Source organism: Lithobates pipiens, unplaced genomic scaffold, assembly GCF_037356315.1.
Source record: "Lithobates pipiens isolate NorthernLeopardFrog02 unplaced genomic scaffold, aLitPip1_a1.2 Scaffold_8, whole genome shotgun sequence".
NCBI classification, from domain to species: domain Eukaryota; kingdom Metazoa; phylum Chordata; class Amphibia; order Anura; family Ranidae; genus Lithobates; species Lithobates pipiens.
This window is the reverse complement of record NW_027507903.1, coordinates 691300427-691322000: the sequence shown is the minus strand read 5'-3', so window position 1 is coordinate 691322000 and position 21574 is coordinate 691300427. Positions and strand designations below refer to the sequence as shown.

The window sequence follows — 21574 nt, the reverse complement described above, 5'->3', positions numbered from 1 at the left end:
GGGGGCTCATCTAACGATCGGCCCCTCTGGGTATTCCTGAACGTTGGAGGGAATACGGTTATGTTCACTGGCGGAAGTTGTCTCCGACCGGTCACAGGTGGAGGCCTTTGGGAAGTTGGTCAGGTGTACCGCAGTGATTGGGTATTGGTTTAAGTGGGGTCACCGTCAGAGATCACCAGAATGGGCAGTTAATGTTAATTGAAATGTGGTTTAATGTTAATAAAGTTATTTATATTTATATATTTATATATATTTATATATTTATATATTTTCATATTTACAAGTTATTGGAGTAATTTTGAGTTATGTTTAATAAAGGCTGTTGTGGCCAGTTTACTCCAACCTATGGTGTGGTCTCGTTTCTAATAGATAAGGAATAGTATAAGGGGAACATTCAGACTACACTAGTCCAGAGAAGCACGGATTAAGAATGCAATGATATAAGGAGTGCTGGACATGACAGTGTGGATGAGGGACACAGAGGGTTAAGCTTTATGGGTGGAGTTCAGGAAAAGGTTTGCAGGAAACAAGTTCAGTGTAGGGGAGGGGTCACATAAAAGGGAGAGGTGTGGCTTTAAGGAATCATTCGGAGCACAGTGTGACACAGAGGAGGCAGTTTTTCCCACCCTCCCGCCCTATTGTTATGTGTTTGTCTTGTGGCGTTTTTGTTGCTGGTCTTTTTCTTCTTTTGCAGGTTTCGTCGGTTGTCACGGCAGCTGAAAGTTTTTCGTGTTGGCGGTGTGTCTTCTGGTGGTTTCTGACGGTAGACAGGTACTCAGAAGGGATCTGAGGGTGTGGGGGGCTCATCTAACGATCGGCCCCTCTGGGTATTCCTGAACGTTGGAGGGAATACGGTTATGTTCACTGGCGGAAGTTGTCTCCGACCGGTCACAGGTGGAGGCCTTTGGGAAGTTGGTCAGGTGTACCGCAGTGATTGGGTATTGGTTTAAGTGTGGTCACCGTCAGAGATCACCAGAATGGGCAGTTAATGTTAATTGAAATGTGGTTTAATGTTAATAAAGTTATTTATATATTTATATATTTATATATTTATATATTTTCATATTTACAAGTTATTGGAGTAATTTTGAGTTATGTTTAATAAAGGCTGTTGTGGCCAGTTTACTCCAACCTATGGTGTGGTCTCGTTTCTAATAGATAAGGAATAGTATAAGGGGAACATTCAGACTACACTAGTCAAGGGTATATCAGTGTGCAGAGGGTTCATCCAGCATTTTTAGTGTTAATATGTGGTCACACCCCTTTAACACCTGGTAGATTATATGCATGGTCAAACTATTGGGATCTGAGCACAGGTATATCTTGTTTCCACCTTACCATCCTGGGACAGTTTCTCCATTCTGGAGTCCAGTCCTAGAGTTAGGTTCCTTAGCTTCATCTCCATGTTCTGCTCAATCTGATCCACCCACTGACCTGCCAGAGAAAAAGAACCAGCATTTATCCCAACAGATGAGTGATACCAAGGAGGACCTTGAAACTGCCTCCACCCTGGATTCTCCAATATCACCCACCTCTACTGTCCCCTCCCAACAATCTATCAGCACCCTGTCCACCCAACATTCTCAAGAATCTATCAGCACCCTGTCCACCCAACATTCCCAACAACCTATCAGCACCCTGTCCACCCAACATTCCCAACAACCTATCAGCACCCTGTCCACCCAACATTCCCAACAACCTATCAGCACCCTGTCCAACCAACATTCCCAACAACCTATCAGCACCCTGTCCACCCAATATTCCCAACAACCTATCAGCACCCTGTCCACCCAACATTCCCAACAACCTATCAGCACCCTGTCCACCCAACATTCCCAACAACCTATCAGCACCCTGTCCACCCAACATTCCCAACAACCTATCGACACCCTGTCCACCCAACATTCCCAACAACCTATCAGCACCCTGTCCACCCAACATTCCCAACAACCTATCCGCACCCTGTCCAACCAACATTCCCAAACACCTATCAGCACCCTGTCCACCCAATATTCCCAACAACCTATCAGCATCCTGTCCAACCAACATTCCCAAAAACCTATCAGCACCCTGTCCACCCAACATTCCCAACAACCTATCGGCACCCTGTCCACCCAACATTCCCAACAAGCTATCTGCACCCTGTCCACCCAACATTCCCAACAACCTATCAGCACCCTGTCCACCCAACATTCCCAACAACCTATCAGCACCCTGTCCACCCAATATTCCCAACAACCTATCAGCACCCTGTCCACCCAACATTCCCAACAACCTATCAGCACCCTGTCCAACCAACATTCCCAACAACCTATCAGCACCCTGTCCACCCAACATTCCCAACAACCTATCAGCACCCTGTCCAACCAACATTCCCAAAAACCTATCAGCACCCTGTCCACCCAATATTCCCAACAACCTATCAGCACCCTGTCCAACCAACATTCCCAAAAACCTATCAGCACCCTGTCCACCCAACATTCCCAACAACCTATCGGCACCCTGTCCACCCAACATTCCCAACAAGCTATCTGCACCCTGTCCACCCAACATTCCCAACAACCTATCAGCACCCTGTCCACCCAACATTCCCAACAACCTATCAGCACCCTGTCCACCCAATATTCCCAACAACCTATCAGCACCCTGTCCACCCAACATTCCCAACAACCTATCAGCACCCTGTCCAACCAACATTCCCAACAACCTATCAGCACCCTGTCCACCCAACATTCCCAACAACCTATCAGCACCCTGTCCACCCAACATTCCCAACAACCTATTAGCACCCTGTCCACCCAAAACCCAATTGATAGTTTCAAGAAACTATTAGATAAGCACCTGAACGATCACAACATACAGGGATATACAATGTAATACTGACATATAATCACACAACATACAGGATATACAATGTAATACTGACATATAATCACACAACATACAGGATATACAATGTAATACTGACATATAATCACACACATAAGTTGGACTTGATGGACTTGTGTCTTTCTTCAATCTCACCTACTATGTAACATTGGCTGCTTGTCCCTTCGGTGAACACCCAAACTGCCAGGGCATTCAACCGCTTGTTCGGCCCGCCAACTCCATACGCTGCACAGTGCAGTGGAAGCCCTGATTGGCTGAAGCAATGAAGCACGCAGCACCCTGCCTACCCAACGCCCCCAACAACCTATCAGCAGTCTTTTAACTGAACACTTCCAGCAACCTTTCAGCACTCTATACTTTCTCGGTGAATCCTGGTATGAACTTTGTTTTTATGTTTCATCTCATTTATTGAGTTTTCAAAAGATTGAGGTACAAAAGAACAATGTCCATGATGGACTAACAAACTTTGTTGTTAATATGTTTGTTCACCTTTAGATGATGTTTATACCCTCCACTCATCAGTCCTGCCCCAGCTCACCTTTCATGTCCTTTATAAAGGTTTCAATGTCGGTCAGTTTCTCCATCATCCTGGAATCTAGAGAAGAAGAATATTCATGAGGTGAGGAGACCAGACCCCCCGTCACATAGTGTCTCCCCTCAGATCTTACCATCCTAAAAATACTGGATGAACCCTCTGCACACTGCTATACCCTTTCAAGAAAACTTCACAAAAAATAAAATAGCGATATGTATATTGCTAAAGAGGGATTACTTTGAGGCAATTGGTCAGCTTAAACATGTATTGCGATATGTGTGAACTCAATATCCCTGTTTTTTTATTACAAAGTTTGCTTGAAAGGGTGTAGCAGTATGCAGAGGGTTCATCCAGTATTTTTAGTGTTAATATGTGGCCACACCCCTTTAATACCTGGTAGATTATATGCATGGATAAACTATTGGGATCTGAGCACAGGTATATCTTGTTTCCACCTTACCATCCTGGGACAGTTTCTCCATTCTGGAGTCCAGTCCTAGAGTTATATTCCTTAGCTTCACCTCCATGTTCTGCTCTATCTGATCCACTCGCTGACCTGCCGGAGAAAAAAAAACTGAATTTATCCCAACAGATGACGCATACTGAGACTGCTCCCACCCTGGATTCCCCAATATCATTCAACTACCCAGATATACCTCTACTGTCCCCTCCCAACAATCTATCAGCACCCTGTCCACCCAACACTCCCAACAATCTATCGGCACTCTGTCCACTCAACACTCCCAACAATCTATCGGCACTCTGTCCACTCAACACTCCCAACAATCTATCAGCACTCTGTCCACTCAACACTCCCAACAATCTATCAGCCCTCTGTCCACTCAACACTCCCAACAATCTATCAGCACCTTGCTGCCCACTCAACACTCCCAACAATCTATCGGCACTCTGTCCACTCAACGCTCCCAACAATCTATCGGCACTCTGTCCACTCAACACTCCCAACAATCTATCAGCACTCTGTCCACTCAACACTCCCAACAATCTATCAGCACCCTGCCCACCCAACACTCTCAACAACCTATCAGCACTCTGTCCACCCAACACTCCCAACAATCTATCAGCACCCTGCCCACCCAACACTCTCAACAACCTATCAGCACTCTGTCCACCCAACACTCCCAACAATCTATCAGCACTCTGTATACCCAACATTCCCAACACCCTATCAGTACCCTGTCCACCCAACATTCCCAACACCCTATCATTACCCTGTCCACCCAACACTCCCAACAACCTGTCAGCACCCTATCCACCCAACACTCCCAACAACCTATCAGAATCCTGTCCACCCAACACTGCAAACAATTAGTGTGGCAAACATTTACAGAAAGGAAATAATACATCAGTGCAAAAAGAAGGAATGAGAGCTGTCAATTACCCATCACTCCACAGAGAGATTACAGACTGGCCCTGTACCTGAAAACAGAACCAGACCCCAAAGAGACACCCAAAGCCCAAGTGACTAAATGCCCTCATCCTGAAAATGTAATTGAGGGAGGGCAGACTGGATCAGAGGTGTCATCATGGAGCCAGAAGGATGAGCTCAGCTTGTTCTGGAAAATAAGAGTTTGGTGAATACATGTTCTGATTCCTGGAATAAGTAAACTTACTGTTTTCTTTCTTGACCTCGTCTCTCAGTCCCGTAATGGCTTCCAAAATCCTCTGGATGTCTTTTCCAAGAGAAGCTGTAATATAAAATACATCCTATCAGTCTGCTGTGTACATGTCCTTCAGACCCTCCATAGTATATACATACATGGAGACATTCTTTTTCTAATAACTTTGGATGTGGCAGTTATATCACCACAAAATGTCAGTTCAGGACTGCTTAAAGCCTGAGGAAAAAGTACACCAGGTGGTCCCATTCAAGATGGGCATTCAGTACAATCATAGCTCATTAGCATTGCTTGAGGTGACGTTGGTCTAAAAAAAAAATTGGTCCAGAACCCCAGAAACAACAAAATACAGTTTTTTCAAGGAAGGAACCGTCTTTTAGGAGATCGAGGAAAGACCCTTATGTGATTTTGTATGGTGTGAAAAGGGAAAGGTTTGGCCAAATATCGCATTTTGCCATCTCCAGTCTGAAAAGTTTAAACCTCCGCAGTGGGAATTTCAAGCACAGCCCAAACGTGGCTAAACACACCCATATTTATGAAAACCACTCCCATTCTCATGTAATTCCCACCACTTTTATGGTCCAAGGTTGGGACAATGGTTTGGAGATTTTCATATAATGATCTACTGCCCCCCAAAAATACACATTTCATGTCTCATCTTGGAGCGCGCCATTACCTGTTACATCATCAGATAAAATCCGGTTCACAGAAGCCTCCACCCCATTTATTTTAGTGATTACACTGGAAGCTATGAAGAGAGGAAAACCATTATAAACGTATTCTGTACATGCATTCATCTATATGACAATATAGACCTCTGTACTATACACATATCCCCTTTTATCCTGGATAGATCACATTCTCTCAATGTATGAACTTTGTTTTTGTTTCTTCTCATTTATTGATTATTCAAATGATTGAGGTACAGAAGAACAATGTCCAGAATTTACCAGCAAACTTTGTTTTTAATATGTTTGTTGGCGTTTAGATCTTTGTACTTTCCTCGTCAGTCCTGCCCCAACTCACCTCTCATGTCCTTAATGTAGGTCCCAATGTCAGTCAGTTTCTCCATCATCCTGGAATCTAGAGGAGAAGAACATTGATAAGGTGAGGAGACCAGACCCCCCCCATCACATAGTATCTACCTTCTGAGGTCCATCTTACCATCCTGGGACAGTTTCTCCACTCTGGAGTCCACTCCTAGACTCAGATTCCTCAGCTTCACCTCCATGTTCTGTTCTGTCTGATCCACCCCCTGACCTGCCGGAGACAAAGAACCAGAATTTATCCCAACCAATGCGTGAGGATGACCCAGAACCTGCCCTGGATTTCCCAATATCACTCAACTACCTAGATGTCCCTCTACTGGCAGATTTCATCCCATGCTCCTGTTCATGCTTGGGTTCATTTACATTGAATGATTTTCTACAAGTGAAATATAATATACTGGTAAGTATTACTGCCAATCAGACAATGTTTTAGTGGTAGACATATTATTAGGATGTAGTATGGTCCCCTGTGTCATCTCACTAGAACTGGAGAATGAAGAGTGGAGAGTGGGGGGAGATCTGTCATAGATCGTAGTGTGGATGGTGGGGGGGAGAGCTCTCATAGATCGTAGTGTGGATGGTGGGGGGCGATCTCTCATAGATCGTAGTGTGGATGGTGGGGGGAGATCTCTCATAGATCGTAGTGTGGATGGTGGGGGGAGATCTCTCATAGATCGTAGTGTGGATGGTGGGGGGAGATCTCTCATAGATCGTAGTGTGGATGGTGGGGGGAGATCTCTCATAGATCGTAGTGTGGATGGTGGGGGGAGATCTCTCATAGATCGTAGTGTGGATGGTGGGGGGAGATCTCTCATAGATCGTAGTGTGGATGGTGGGGGGAGATCTCTCATAGATCGTAGTGTGGATGGTGGGGGGGGGGGGATCAGCCGGAAAATGTAGTGAACATGGTGGTGGCAGAACTTTCAGAGCATGGAGTGTGGACAATGGGTGAGTTACTTGTGATGAATGGATGGAATGTGATAGAATGTAGTGTGAACAGTGGGGGGAAATGGAATTCCAGAGAATGTAGTGTGGACAGTGGGGGGAGATCTTCCAGAGAATGTAGTGTGGACAGTGGGGGGAGATCTTCCAGAGAATGTAGTGTGGACAGTGGGGGGAGATCTTCCAGAGAATGTAGTGTGGATGGTGGGGGGAGATCTTCCAGAGAATGTAGTGTGGACAGTGGGGGGGATCTTACAGAGAATGTAGTGTGGACAGTGGGGGGGGGGGATCTTCCAGAGAATGTAGTGTGGACAGTGGGGGAGATCTTCCAGAGAATGTAGTGTGGATGGTGGGGGGAGATCTTCCAGAGAATGTAGTGTGGACAGTAGGGGGAGATCTTCCAGAGAATGTAGTGTGGATGGTGGGGGGAGATCTTCCAGAGAATGTAGTGTGGACAGTGGGGGGAGATCTTCCAGAGAATGTAGTGTGGACAGTGGGGGGAGATCTTCCAGAGAATGTAGTGTGGACAGTGGGGGGGATCTTCCAGAGAATGTAGTGTGGACAGTGGGGGAGATCTTCCAGAGAATGTAGTGTGGATGGTGGGGGGAGATCTTCCAGAGAATGTAGTGTGGACAGTGGGGGAGATCTTCCAGAGAATGTAGTGTGGACAGTGGGGGGAGATCTTCCAGAGAATGTAGTGTGGATGGTGGGGGGAGATCTTCCAGAGAATGTAGTGTGGACAGTGGGGGGAGATCTTCCAGAGAATGTAGTGTGGACAGTGGGGGGAGATCTTCCAGAGAATGTAGTGTGGACAGTAGGGGAGATCTTCCAGAGAATGTAGTGTGGATGGTGGGGGGAGATCTTCCAGAGAATGTAGTGTGGACAGTGGGGGGAGATCTTCCAGAGAATGTAGTGTGGATGGTGGGGGGAGATCTTCCAGAGAATGTAGTGTGGACAGTGGGGGGAGATCTTCCAGAGAATGTAGTGTGGACAGTGGGGGGAGATCTTCCAGAGAATGTAGTGTGGATGGTGGGGGGAGATCTTCCAGAGAATGTAGTGTGGACAGTGGGGGGAGATCTTCCAGAGAATGTAGTGTGGACAGTGGGGGGAGATCTTCCAGAGAATGTAGTGTGGACAGTGGGGGGAGATCTTCCAGAGAATGTAGTGTGGACAGTGGGGGGAATCTTCCAGAGAATGTAGTGTGGATGGTGGGGGAGATCTTCCAGAGAATGTAGTGTGGACAGTGGGGGAGATCTTCCAGAGAATGTAGTGTGGACAGTGGGGGGAGATCTTCCAGAGAATGTAGTGTGAATAGTGGGGGGAGATCTTCCAGAGAATGTAGTGTGGATGGTGGGGGGAGATCTTCCAGAGAATGTAGTGTGGACAGTGGGGGAGATCTTCCAGAGAATGTAGTGTGGATGGTGGGGGGAGATCTTCCAGAGAATGTAGTGTGGACAGTGGGGGGAGATCTTCCAGAGAATGTAGTGTGGACAGTAGGGGGGATCTTCCAGAGAATGTAGTGTGGATGGTGGGGGGAGATCTTCCAGAGAATGTAGTGTGGACAGTGGGGGGAGATCTTCCAGAGAATGTAGTGTGGATGGTGGGGGGAGATCTTCCAGAGAATGTAGTGTGGATGGTGGGGGGAGATCTTCCAGAGAATGTAGTGTGGATGGTGGGGGGAGATCTTCCAGAGAATGTAGTGTGGACAGTGGGGGGAGATCTTCCAGAGAATGTAGTGTGGACAGTAGGGGGGATCTTCCAGAGAATGTAGTGTGGACAGTGGGGGGAGATCTTCCAGAGAATGTAGTGTGGACAGTGGGGGGAGATCTTCCAGAGAATGTAGTGTGGATGGTGGGGGGAGATCTTCCAGAGAATGTAGTGTGGATAGTGAAGGGAGATCTTCCAGAGAATGTAGTGTGGATGGTGGGGGGAGATCTTCCAGAGAATGTAGTGTGGACAGTGGGGGGAGATCTTCCAGAGAATGTAGTGTGGATGGTGGGGGGAGATCTTCCAGAGAATGTAGTGTGGACAGTGGGGGGAGATCTTCCAGAGAATGTAGTGTGGATGGTGGGGGGAGATCTTCCAGAGAATGTAGTGTGGACAGTGGGGGGAGATCTTCCAGAGAATGTAGTGTGGATGGTGGGGGGAGATCTTCCAGAGAATGTAGTGTGGATGGTGGGGGGAGATCTTCCAGAGAATGTAGTGTGGACAGTGGGGGGAGATCTTCCAGAGAATGTAGTGTGGACAGTAGGGGGGATCTTCCAGAGAATGTAGTGTGGACAGTGGGGGGAGATCTTCCAGAGAATGTAGTGTGGATGGTGGGGGGAGATCTTCCAGAGAATGTAGTGTGGACAGTGGGGGGAGATCTTCCAGAGAATGTAGTGTGGATGGTGGGGGGAGATCTTCCAGAGAATGTAGTGTGGATGGTGGGGGGAGATCTTCCAGAGAATGTAGTGTGGACAGTGGGGGGAGATCTTCCAGAGAATGTAGTGTGGACAGTAGGGGGGATCTTCCAGAGAATGTAGTGTGGACAGTGGGGGGAGATCTTCCAGAGAATGTAGTGTGGACAGTGGGGGGAGATCTTCCAGAGAATGTAGTGTGGATGGTGGGGGGAGATCTTCCAGAGAATGTAGTGTGGATAGTGAAGGGAGATCTTCCAGAGAATGTAGTGTGGATGGTGGGGGGAGATCTTCCAGAGAATGTAGTGTGGATGGTGGGGGGAGATCTTCCAGAGAATGTAGTGTGGACAGTGGGGGGAGATCTTCCAGAGAATGTAGTGTGGACAGTGGGGGGAGATCTTCCAGAGAATGTAGTGTGGACAGTGGGGGGAGATCTTCCAGAGAATGTAGTGTGGACAGTGGGGGGAGATCTTCCAGAGAATGTAGTGTGGATGGTGGGGGGAGATCTTCCAGAGAATGTAGTGTGGATGGTGGGGGGAGATCTTCCAGAGAATGTAGTGTGGATGGTGGAGGGAGATCTTCCAGAGAATGTAGTGTGGACAGTGGGGGGAGATCTTCCAGAGAATGTAGTGTGGATGGTGGGGGGAGATCTTCCAGAGAATGTAGTGTGGACAGTGGGGGGATCTTCCAGAGAATGTAGTGTGGATGGTGGGGGGAGATCTTCCAGAGAATGTAGTGTGGATGGTGGGGGGAGATCTTCCAGAGAATGTAGTGTGGACAGTGGGGGGAGATCTTCCAGAGAATGTAGTGTGGACAGTGGGGGAGATCTTCCAGAGAATGTAGTGTGGATGGTGGGGGGAGATCTTCCAGAGAATGTAGTGTGGACAGTGGGGGGAGATCTTCCAGAGAATGTAGTGTGGACAGTGGAGGGAGATCTTCCAGAGAATGTAGTGTGGACAGTGGGGGGAGATCTTCCAGAGAATGTAGTGTGGACAGTGGGGGGAGATCTTCCAGAGAATGTAGTGTGGATGGTGGGGGGAGGAGATCTTCCAGAGAATGTAGTGTGGATGGTGGGGGGAGGAGATCTTCCAGAGAATGTAGTGTGGATGGTGGGGGGAGGAGATCTTCCAGAGAATGTAGTGTGGACAGTGGGGGGGGGGGGGGAAATCTTCCAGAGAATGTAGTGTGGACAATGGAGAGTTATCTGGCAGAGAATTTAGTAAACATGGTGGTAGTGGAGCTTTCAGATGATGAAGTGTGGATAGTGGGTGAGTTATTTGTGATAAGTGTGGATGGAATGTGAGGTGTTTGTGTGGAAGGACAGTGAGACTGAACTCACGTGTGATGGTGACGATGAGGATGATGATGATGAAGAGGAGACCAGTGCAAAGTGCTAACAGAGAGCAGATCAGGCCGGAGGAGGGTTGGGGGATCCACCTGTTCATGGTGATTCCTGAAAGAGAGAATTGCATTGAATCCCATTCTAGGAACAAAAAGGATGAGAACAATATGTCTTCTTGTGCACTGCTATGTTGTAATCAGTGTATTCAATCTACCAAATTGTCTATTTCTATGTGGATCGCTCACACCTACACACTCTTATAAACATCTACCAATGTGAAATAATCGGAAATGCGCTCCTAAAAAAAAGAGTGTTACTGTCTCTTTAAATCTGCATTAAGCTCACACAATTAATATTAATTATAAATCAAAACAATTGGATGTGAACAGCGATCATTCAGTCCTTAACACTTCCATACCACGGTACGTCATGTGACATCCTGGGCTTTCAGTGGAGATATCGGGATGACGGGTGAAGCTGCAGGCATCATTCAGATACCTTCTTTTTTCAGCCAGCTATTCCCTGCACCATAAGAACAACCCCAGGGGCAGTTCAGCCTCTTGATTGTTTTTACAGGCTGGCGGGAGGGAACGTCTGAAGTTTACCATATGAAGTTTACCGCAGAGCTGACCGAGGACCAGATGGTCCCCCCGGTTATCTCTATGACTCTCAGGGGCTTGGCGCGACATTATGACGTCACGTCTGGCACTGTATGTTCGACTGGAGACCCTAAGATCGTTTTTTTTTTTTCTGATCTGATTTCCAGCATAGAGGAGAGACGTGGGACCTTATAGACCCCTCCAGATCTCTCCATAAAGAGGACCTGTCATGCCCTATTACTATTACTATTATTGTAATAGGTATAAAAGTGATCAAATTTTTTTTTTTTTTTAAAGGGAAAGTGTAAAAATTAAAAATGTAAATGAAATAAAACAATAAAAACAAAAAAGTTCAAAGTGCTCCCATCCTTGTGTACCCTTACACAGAAGCGAACGCATACGTAAGGTCGCATCCGCATATGTAAACAACGTTCAAACCACACATGTGAGGTATCGCCACGAACATTAGAGTGAGAGCAATAATTCTAGTGCTAGACCTCCTCTGTAACTGTACACTGGAAATTGTGGTAATTATCCCCCTCACCCGATGTGCCCTCACCTAGGGGATAAGGCCAACTAATGGTCTATATGCACTATTTCCCTCTGGGGATCTGAGATGATGTAATTTCTCCCTTATAGTTACCTCTAGGTTCATCAAATCCTCCTCTCCTTGTAGTTATCTCCTCCCATCCAAATCACAAAAAAAGAGAAAGATGGACGTAGTGATTATCCTTTTCAAAAAGAACAATTTTTTTATTGAATACTTCTATAGTTAAAACGTTGCATCACAGGGACATATGACTGAGGAAGCCACATGTCCCTGTGGCGCAATGCGTAAGGGCCCTCCCCTACGCGTAGTGCCACAGGGACACGTGGCTTCCTCAGGCGGATGTCCCTCTGGTACAACGTTTTAAATATGGAAGTATTCAATAAAAAATATATTTATTTTTGAAAAGGATAAGCACTATGTCCAGCTTTCTCTTTTTGTGATTTGGATGAGAGGAGATGAGAGGAGATAACTACAAGGAGAGAAGGATTTGAACCCAGAGGTAACTATAAGGGAGAAAGTACATCATCTCAGACCCCCAGAGAAGGATATAGTGCATTGGTTGGTCTTATCCCCCAGGTGAGGACACCACTCTATGGAGCACATAGAGGTGGACACCACTGAAGGAGATGCACTTTTGGATATCTCCATAATGTATTGACATTGATGAAAGTGGAAGTGTATGCAAGCAGCTATACACTTGAGGACATTTTAAAGGACTGAATGGTTACCGTTCACATCAAGTTATTTTGATTTATAATCAATATATTGAGACATTGTTTAACTGTATGACCTTAATGCAGATTTAAAGAGACAGCAGTACTGTTTTTTTAGGAGCGCGGCACCAATTCTGATTATAATTTTACAAAAGGGACGCCATTACTATGTTGGGTGTAATTCTCAGCATCTGTTCTTATTCTGTATGTATGGAGAGTGCAGTTATGTATGGTGATTCGTACCTCGGTAAGTTGAATAGGTTCCCATGGGACTCTCACTGAGTGTTGGGTCTTCCTGAAGAAGCTCTAGGTCCTTATACCGCACTGTCATGTCCTGTAGAAAACTCCATTATAGACAGACAGATTCATAGAAAACAGGACAGACATATCATTCCTCTGTCTCACCTTGTGGTCTAGTGGTATTGGTGTTGTAGTCTTGGTGTTGCAGTCTAGGTGTTGTAGTCTTGGTTTTGTAGTCTCGGTGTTGCAGTCTCGGTGTTGCAGTCTCAGTGTTGCAGTCTCAGTGTTGCAGTCTCGGTGTTGCAGTCTCGGTGTTGCAGTCTCGGTGTTGTAGTCTCGGTGTTGTAGTCTTGGTGTTGTAGTCTCGGTGTTGTAGTCTCGGCGTTGTAGTCTCAGTGTTGTAGTCTCGGCGTTGTAGTCTTGGTGTTGTAGTCTTGGTGTTGTAGTCTCGGTGTTGTCGTCTTGGTGTTGTAGTCTCGGCGTTGCAGTCTCGGCGTTGTAGTCTCAGTGTTGCAGTCTCGGTGTTGTAGTCTTGGTGTTGTAGTCTCGGCGTTGTAGTCTCAGTGTTGTAGTCTCGGTGTTGTAGTCTCAGTATTGTTCTCTCAGTGTCTCTTAGTGGTTTAGAGCTCTGTGGTTTGGAAGTTCCTCCTTTTATATTATTTTCTTCTCCCATACTTCCTGTCACCCCCATGCAACTCTTTATTTCATCACCCCAATGAGAAAGGAGAAGTTTTGAGATAATTCCTCAGAACTTTCCAGAAATCACTTCACATATCCCAACAGTAATATTCAGAATTACAATCCTCTTTCAGAATGAATAATGACCATTCCCTGCAACCACCTGCTGTGCTGGGAAAAGATCCGGTGCCTCGTAATGTAAGGGGTGCGGGCTGATCTTATACGTGATCCAAAAAGCAGTGAATTATGGGTGATGAGAGACCTCACACACCACCAGCTCAACAACTATACAGTATATCATAAAGGTACCACAGACACATGTGGTGCCCCCTAGCTGGGGCTCCATAACCACCATGTCTCCAGCCAGGGGTCTTGGTCATCACCAGTAGGAAGCTGGTTCCTTACTTCTCAGCTTCGGAGGAATAAACTGATATCATCACCTGTAGGATCCTGATTTTTCACTCTGCCTCAGAAGAATGAAATGATTTCCTCACCTGTAGTATCCTCCTGGTTATTTACTCCTCAGCCTTGGAAGAAAGGAACAACATATTAATCACCAATGAGATCCTGATTCTTTACTTCTCAACCTCGGAAGAATGCAATGACATCATCAACTAAAGGGTTGTGTATTGTCCACTTGCCACCACACCTGCCACAAGTGCCACAACACCTGCCATGATTGCCACGTGACCGGCCACGAGTGCCATGTAACCTGCCACGTGACCAAGTTGTGGGGTTCCTAGCACCAAGTGACCCCGAGACATGGGCAGTATGCCTGTAGCTGCACCCATCACCCCGATATCCCGATATCTCCACTTACAGTCCAGGATGTCATATGATGTCCATTCGGGGGGAAGTGGTTATGTAAGTGTATCCTTTTTTTTTTTTTTTTGATGCCCCAGTTGAAGTACACTTCGGACGAAACGCGTAGGGCTGCTTTGTACACTTCCCACATTGCTTTTAAATTTATGTGATCACTACTTTTATTTTAATTTTATTACTATTTGTATATTTGGCATTTTTTGCAAATAAAAGGCCATTTTGTACTCTCAGAATTACACCATTGGGAGTTTGTTTTTTTTATGTTTTTTATATGCTGCTTGCCCTCTGGGCTTTTTCGAGTGGCCGGAGAAACATACATCTCAAGTTACCGGGAGCCTGAGCTGTGGACTGTCCAGGTGACCTATGACGGCAAGAGATCCTATACAGCTCGTCCCTTCCAAGCGCTTATCGCTCCATGCCTTTAAGATCTGGTGTCGCTGACATACAGGTCCACCAACTCTGGTAAGAGTATTTCATCCTCCTCGATTGTTGTGGATGTCGTTATTCCATCTAGCAGAAGCTGACCACTCATTCCCTTTCTCCAGGATTGTTTTCTGAGCCCTGGTGGCCCATCGCTGTTTAGGAGAGACTTTTTGTGGACTCTTTTATTTGTGTTTTCACACTATTTGATTTCACTTTTTAGTGCTACATTTTCTTTCTTTATGACATTTATGAGTTTTGTCACATTCGTATGCAGCTGCTGTATATTATTTTAATTTTGTTTACTTGCGATTTAGTGCAGTATTTTATTTATTTATTTTTTTTCCACATGTTAAGCCGCGTACACACGAGCGGACTGTATGGCCTACTTAGTCCGTCATACAATCCGACGGACAGTCCGTCATACTTTCGAATGGACGGACTTGACCACACACACCACTTTTTGAGCGGACTAATACAGCGTACTAAGTCCGCCATACTATCCGCCCTACTTTTGAAATGAAAGTCCGCGTGTGACCGGGCCACCGCCTGTAAAAGAGCTATAAGAAGGCGCGGTGGCCCGGCAGAAGAACCGAAGAGGGGGACAAGACCCCCGAAGTCGGAAGAAGAGGGTGGCGGCGAGGAAGAAAGCCGGACTCCTCCGCTAGCAAAAGAGATACAAGAAGATAGCGGAGGAGTCCGGCGAGAAGACCCCCGAAGACGGAAGACCCCCGGAGCTGTGCAATAAAGTATTTTATCTCGTGTGTTGTGTTTTTTTTGTACTTTTATTTTACAGGTGAATGGGTAGGGGTACATTGTACTCCATACTCATTCACATAGGGTGGGGGGCCGGTATCCGGGGGCCCCCTTATTAAAGGGGGCTCCCGGATTCCGATAAGCCCCCCGCCCGCAGACCCCGACAACCAACGGCCAGGGTTGTCGGGAAGAGGCCCTTGTCCTCATCAACATGGGGACAAGGTGCTTTGGGGTGGGGGGCCCCCCCTTCCCCAAAGCACCCCCCATGTTGAGGGCACGTGGCCTGGTACGGCTCAGGAGGGGGGCGCTCGCTCGTCCCCACCCTCTTTCCTGGCCGGCCAGGTAGCGTGCTCGGACAAGAGTCTGTTGTGGACTTTGGGGGGACCCCCATGCCTATTTTTTTCGGCGTTGGGGTTGCCCTTTAAGTCCATACCAGGCGGAGGTTCCAGCGACGTCTCCTTCGTGGGCCCCGCCTACCTGGAGACCCGCTCGAAATGAGCGGACTTTCCTCCGCGTGTGTGGGCGAGTCCGTTCATTTCAAAAGTAGGGCGGATAGTACGGCGGACTTAGTACGCCGTATTAGTCCGCTCAAAAAGTGCCGTGTGTTTGGGCAAGTAGCCCGTTCGGAAAGTCCGACGTACAGTCTGGCGGGAAGTCCGCCAGATTAAGTACATCGGACATACCGCTACGTGTGTACGCGGCTTTATGGGTACAGTTGTATGGCAAATTTAGTATTCTACAGAATGGTAGTATACCCCCTGAAGAAGAAATGGTTTTGAAGACGCTCGAAACAAGTTGGCTACTGTTTTGGCCTTATGATTGTGGTGGGCTTTTGAATACCAGCAATTGGGAATACCGCTTTGATGGATATGTAACTATGTAACGTCACCTACTGTATGTACATTGCTTTTATCACCTTTGTATACCTTCAACTACTTTTTGATAGCGTTTTACTCAAAGAAATGTCCTGAATCTTTTCAAATAATAATAATAATAATAATAATAAAGTGATTTTACCTTCATTCAGCTGTATAGTTGCCTTCAAAATTCCCTCTACAGGTATACATTTGTGTGTTCTATTCTAGCCTCCGATTGAGGAAAGTACAGTATCTCACAAAAGTAAGTACACCCCCTCAGTGACATTTCTTCTCTCTTTTCATGTGACAACACTGAAGAAATGACACTTGTCTACAATGTAAAGTAGTGAGTGTACAGCTTGTATAACAGTGTAAATTTCCTGTCCTCTCAAAATAACTCAACACACAGCCATTAATGTCTAAACCGCTGGCAACAAAAGTCAGTACACCCCTAAGTGAAAATCTCCAAATTGGGCCCAAATTGTCAATTAATTTCCAGCACTGCCTTCACCCTCTTGGGCATGGAGGTCACCAGAGCTTCACAGGTCACCACTGGAGTCCTCTTCCCCTCCTCCATGATGACATCACAGAGCTGGTGGATGTTGGAGACCTTGCACTCCTCCACCTTCCCTCTGAGGATCCCCCACAGATGATCAATAGGGTTTAGGTCTGGAGACATGCTTGGCCAGTCCATCACCTTTACCCTCAGCTTCTTTAGCAAGGCAGTGGTGGTGTTGGAGGTGTTTGGGGTGGTTATCATGTTGGAATACTGCCCTGCGGTCCAGTCTCTGAAGGGAGGGGATCATGCTCTGCTTCAGTATGTCACAGTACATGTTGGCATTCATGGTCCCCTCAATGATCTGTAGCCCCCCAGTGCCGGCATCACTCATGCAGCCCCAGACCATGACACCCCCACCACCATGCCTGACTGTAGACAAGACACACTTGTCTTTGTCCTCCTCACCTGGTTGCCCCCACACACGCTTGTCACCATCTGACACCAAATACCTTTATCTTGGTCTCATCAGAGCACAGGACATGGTTCCAGTAATCCATCTCCTTAGTCTGCTTGTCTTCAGCAAACTGTTTGTGGTCTTTCTTGTGCATCATCTTTAGAAGAGGCTTCCTTCTGGGATGACAGCCATGCAGACCAATTTGATCCAGAAACGTCTCTGCAGAGCTTCCCCATCTTTTCTTGCATCTCTTGTATTTATTACACATAGCACAGTTTTTGTTATCTCTGGGGTAAGCGCAAAGGTTCCTTTTCACATTTCTTAAAGACAAGTTTGTCATGACTTTGATGTTAAATATCGGGGAGCTGGTTGCAGCTGGATGCCATAACCCCCCCCGGTTATGGCATCCACGGCCTTTCAGATAAAAGTGATCCCTGTGGTGGATTCGCACACTGGATCACTTTTAGAAGCGGCAGGAGGGATGGTGGTTCCCGGGCTTACGTTACCGATCACTGAACCGAACCAGTGTCTTGCCATAGAGATAAGTGATGGCAAGATGGCCGCCGCTCATCTTTATGCCCTTGGAGGACCAGAGCGAGGTCATGATGTAACTTCCGTTTCTCAAGCCATATAAACATGTTTTTGTTTTTTCTTAAAGCAAAAGATTTTCTTCTTTTTTTTATCTTTGGCTTTTATATGTAGAGGAGAGATTTAGGGTCTTTTAGACCCCAGATCTCTCCATAAAGAGGACCTGGCATGCTGTATTGTTATTGCAAGGGATGTTTACATTCCTTAGCAATTCTTTAGCAATAAAAGTGATACATTTTTTTTAAGGGGACAGTGTAAAAATTAAAAAAATATTATAATAATAAAAAAACACATTTAAAGCACCCCAGTCCCCGCATGCGCATGTGCAATGTTGAACACATACGTGTGAGGAATCGCCATGAACGTCCGAGCAATAATTCTAATGCTAGAATTCTTCCGTAACTCTAAACTTGTAACCTGTAGAAAATGTTAAAGCGTCACCACTGGAGGTTTTTGTTTGTACCGTAGTTTGGTATGCGCGCAGTTTTAAAGCGTGACATGTTGGGTATCTATTTACTCGGCGTAACATCATCTTTCACATTATACAAAATAATTGGGGTATGTATAATGTGTATTTTTTATTTTTTATTCATTAACCACGTACAGACCGGGCCATTTTGCTGGCCAAAGACCAGACCACTTTTTGCGATTCGGCGCTGCGTCGCTTTAACTGACAATTGCGCGGTCATGCGACGTGGCTCCCAAACAAAATTGATGTCCTTTTTTTCCCACAAATAGAGCTTTCTTTTGGTGGTATTTGATCACCTCTTTGGTTTTTATTTTTTGCGCTATAAACAAAAATAGAGCGACAATTTTGAAAAAAATGCATTATTTTTTACTTTTTGTTATAATAAATATCCCCCAAAAATATATAAAAAAACATTTTTTCCCTCAGTTTAGGCCGATACGTATTCTTCTACATATTTTTGGTTAAAAAAAAATCGCAATAAGCGATTATTGATTGGTTTGCGCAAAAGTTATAGCGTTTACAAAATAGGGGATAGTTTTATGGCATTTTCATTAATATTTTTTTTTTACTAGTAATGGCGGTGATCAGTGATTTTTATTGTGACTGCGACATTGTGGTGGACACATCGGACATTTTTGACACATTTTTGGGACCATTGTCATTTATACAGCAATCAGTGCTATATAAATGCAGTGATTCCTGTGTAAATGACACTGGCAGTGAAGGGGTTAACCAGTGGGTGGCAGTGTAGGGGTTAAGTGTTCCTAGGGGTGTGTTACTAACTGTTGGGGGGGCTGGGATTTCATTTAGTGAACACTGATCTCTGCTCCAATCACATGGTATCACAGCAGAAATGTGCAAATAAGTAAACACACTACAGAGGTATTAACCGGTTCCCGAACCGGCGCACGCCGATGTACGTCGGCAGAATGGCACGGGCAGGCAAATGGGCGTACATGTACGTGCCTTTTCATTTGCCGCCCTGCCATCGCGAGCGTGCCATTCGGGAACCCCCCGTGAGTCCGGTCACGGGGTCCCACGGACTTGATCGCCGCGGGCATACCCGCGATCGTCTCACGGGGCGGCTGAACGGAGAGATGCCGTTGTAAACAGCATCTCCCCGTTCTGCCTAGCAACAAGTGACGCTGATCTCTGCTCCATGTGATTGGAGCAGAGATCAGTGTTCACTAAATGAAAGCCCAACCCCCCCACAGTTAGTAACACACCCCTAGGAACACTTAACCACTACACTGCCACCCACTGGTTAACCCCTTCACTGCCAGTGTCATTTAGACAGGAATCACTGCATTTATATAGCACTGATTGCTGTATAAATGACAATGGTCCCAAAAATGTGTCAAAAATGTCCGATGTGTCCGCCGCAATGTCGCAGTCACAATAAAAAAAAATCGCTGATCGCCGCTATTACTAGTAAAAAAAAAATTATTAATAAAAATGCCATAAAACTATCCCCTATTTTGTAAACGCTATAACTTTTGCGCAAACCAATTAATAATCGCTTATTGCGATTTTTTTTTTTACCAAAAATATGTAGAAGAATACGTATCGGCCTAAACTGAGGAAAAAAAAACGTTTTTTTATATATTTTTGGGGGATATTTATTATAACAAAAAGTAAAAAATAATGCTTTTTTTTTTTTTTTTTCAAAATCGTCGCTCTACTTTTGTTTATAGCGCAAAAAATAAAAACCGCAGGGGTGATCAAATACCACCAAAAGAAAGCTCTATTTGTGGGGAAAAAAAAAAGGACATCGATTTTGTTTGGGAGCCACGTCGCCACGACCGGCGCAATTGTCAGTTAAAGCGACGCAGCGCCGAATCGCAAAAAACGCTCTGGTCTTTGGCCAGCAAAATGGTCCGGGGGCTGAAAAAAAAAATTAAAAATTAAAAAAAGAAAAAAAGGAAATAAAACAATAACTATTTGAAGATCCGCACCTCAAAAAATATATATTAATAAAGTGCAGTAGTAAATAGTAAACACCCTGCAGAGGCAGCTGGAACATGCACGTTGGACCCAATAAATGAATAAAGAGGGGGTACCATAGTGTAGTAATTAAATGTATCAGATTTATTAAATATTAACACACGGGGTACTACTCACACAGCAATCAATTTTAAAAAAGCCCTTATTCGAACGAACCAACACTTTCCCGCTTGTGTACATCCACAGTAAGCGTCCTTCCCGTCCCTACGCGTGACGTCACACCACATGACTTCATCAGGGGGTTGCCGGAAAGGCACGCTACATGGGTATATATAGTCTTTAAATTTATATTTTGTTCGGTCGCCCATTTTTTCTTTCAGTAGAGGACTATGCGGCCTCCATATTCAAGAAGAGCCCGCGGCGGCGCGCGCGTGCGCTATACACGCACACCGTGCGCCGCTGAAACCCGAATGTCCGACACTATCTAATCCCATGAGGCTTACAATCGCGTCACAGGAAACGACGTCATCTCCCACCATAGAGACGACTATTTACTTCTATGTCGCCAAAAAAAAAACGAGCGCTGCCATTTTGTGGGTTATAAATACTCTTTAAGTGGCCAATGCAGCACATAAACATACATTTAATAATCCATTAAGTACTTTTTTTTACCGGCAACCTCATACCCTATATAAAAAAGAATAAAAATTATATTTTATTTATATTACAACACTAAAAGTGGGGTGGAAGGGGCACTTACAATGATGTACACCACATAAAATTACATTAAATAGATAAAAATGTATAAAAAATGTGTAAAAATGTGTAAAATAAAATATAAACATTAAAAAAAAAATAGGAGGGAAGAATCACTGTGGAACTTATGCTACTGAATTTCGTTTATGGAAGATAAAAATGTATAAAAATGTGTAAAAATTTATAAAATAAAATATATAAAAATGAAAAAAAAATAGGAGGGAAGAATCACAGTGGAACTTATACTACTGAATTTCGTTTATGGAAGATAAAAATGTGTAAAAATGTATAAAATAAAATATATAAAAATGAAAAAAAAAAAAATAGGAGGGAAGAATCACTGTGGAACTTATACTACTGTATTTCGTTTATGGAAGATAAAAATTTATAAAAATGTGTAAAAATGTGTAAAATAAAATATATAAAAATGAAA

At 45.2% G+C, this 21574-nt stretch overlaps 1 protein-coding gene across 2 annotated transcripts in view; it reads right to left on the bottom strand.

The window, feature by feature from the left end:
* LOC143962389 (C-type lectin domain family 4 member K-like) overlaps positions 1-13518 on the bottom strand; it is a 44789-nt gene extending 31271 nt beyond the window's left edge. The window contains exons 1-10 of one of the 2 annotated variants that reach the window (XM_077471675.1): positions 13064-13518; positions 12902-12992; positions 10794-10907; positions 6229-6324; positions 6091-6147; positions 5741-5812; positions 5059-5133; positions 3885-3980; positions 3428-3484; positions 1339-1434 (exon numbers count right to left, since the gene is read on the bottom strand). In XM_077471675.1, coding sequence (XP_077327801.1) covers positions 1339-1434; positions 3428-3484; positions 3885-3980; positions 5059-5133; positions 5741-5812; positions 6091-6147; positions 6229-6324; positions 10794-10907; positions 12902-12989 — 751 coding nt within the window. In that variant the 5' untranslated portion in view covers positions 12990-12992; positions 13064-13518. The remainder of the gene's footprint in view (positions 1-1338; positions 1435-3427; positions 3485-3884; positions 3981-5058; positions 5134-5740; positions 5813-6090; positions 6148-6228; positions 6325-10793; positions 10908-12901; positions 12993-13063) is intronic. The other variant, XM_077471676.1, reaches the window with a different exon arrangement.
* Between the last annotated feature and the right edge of the window lie 8056 nt (positions 13519-21574).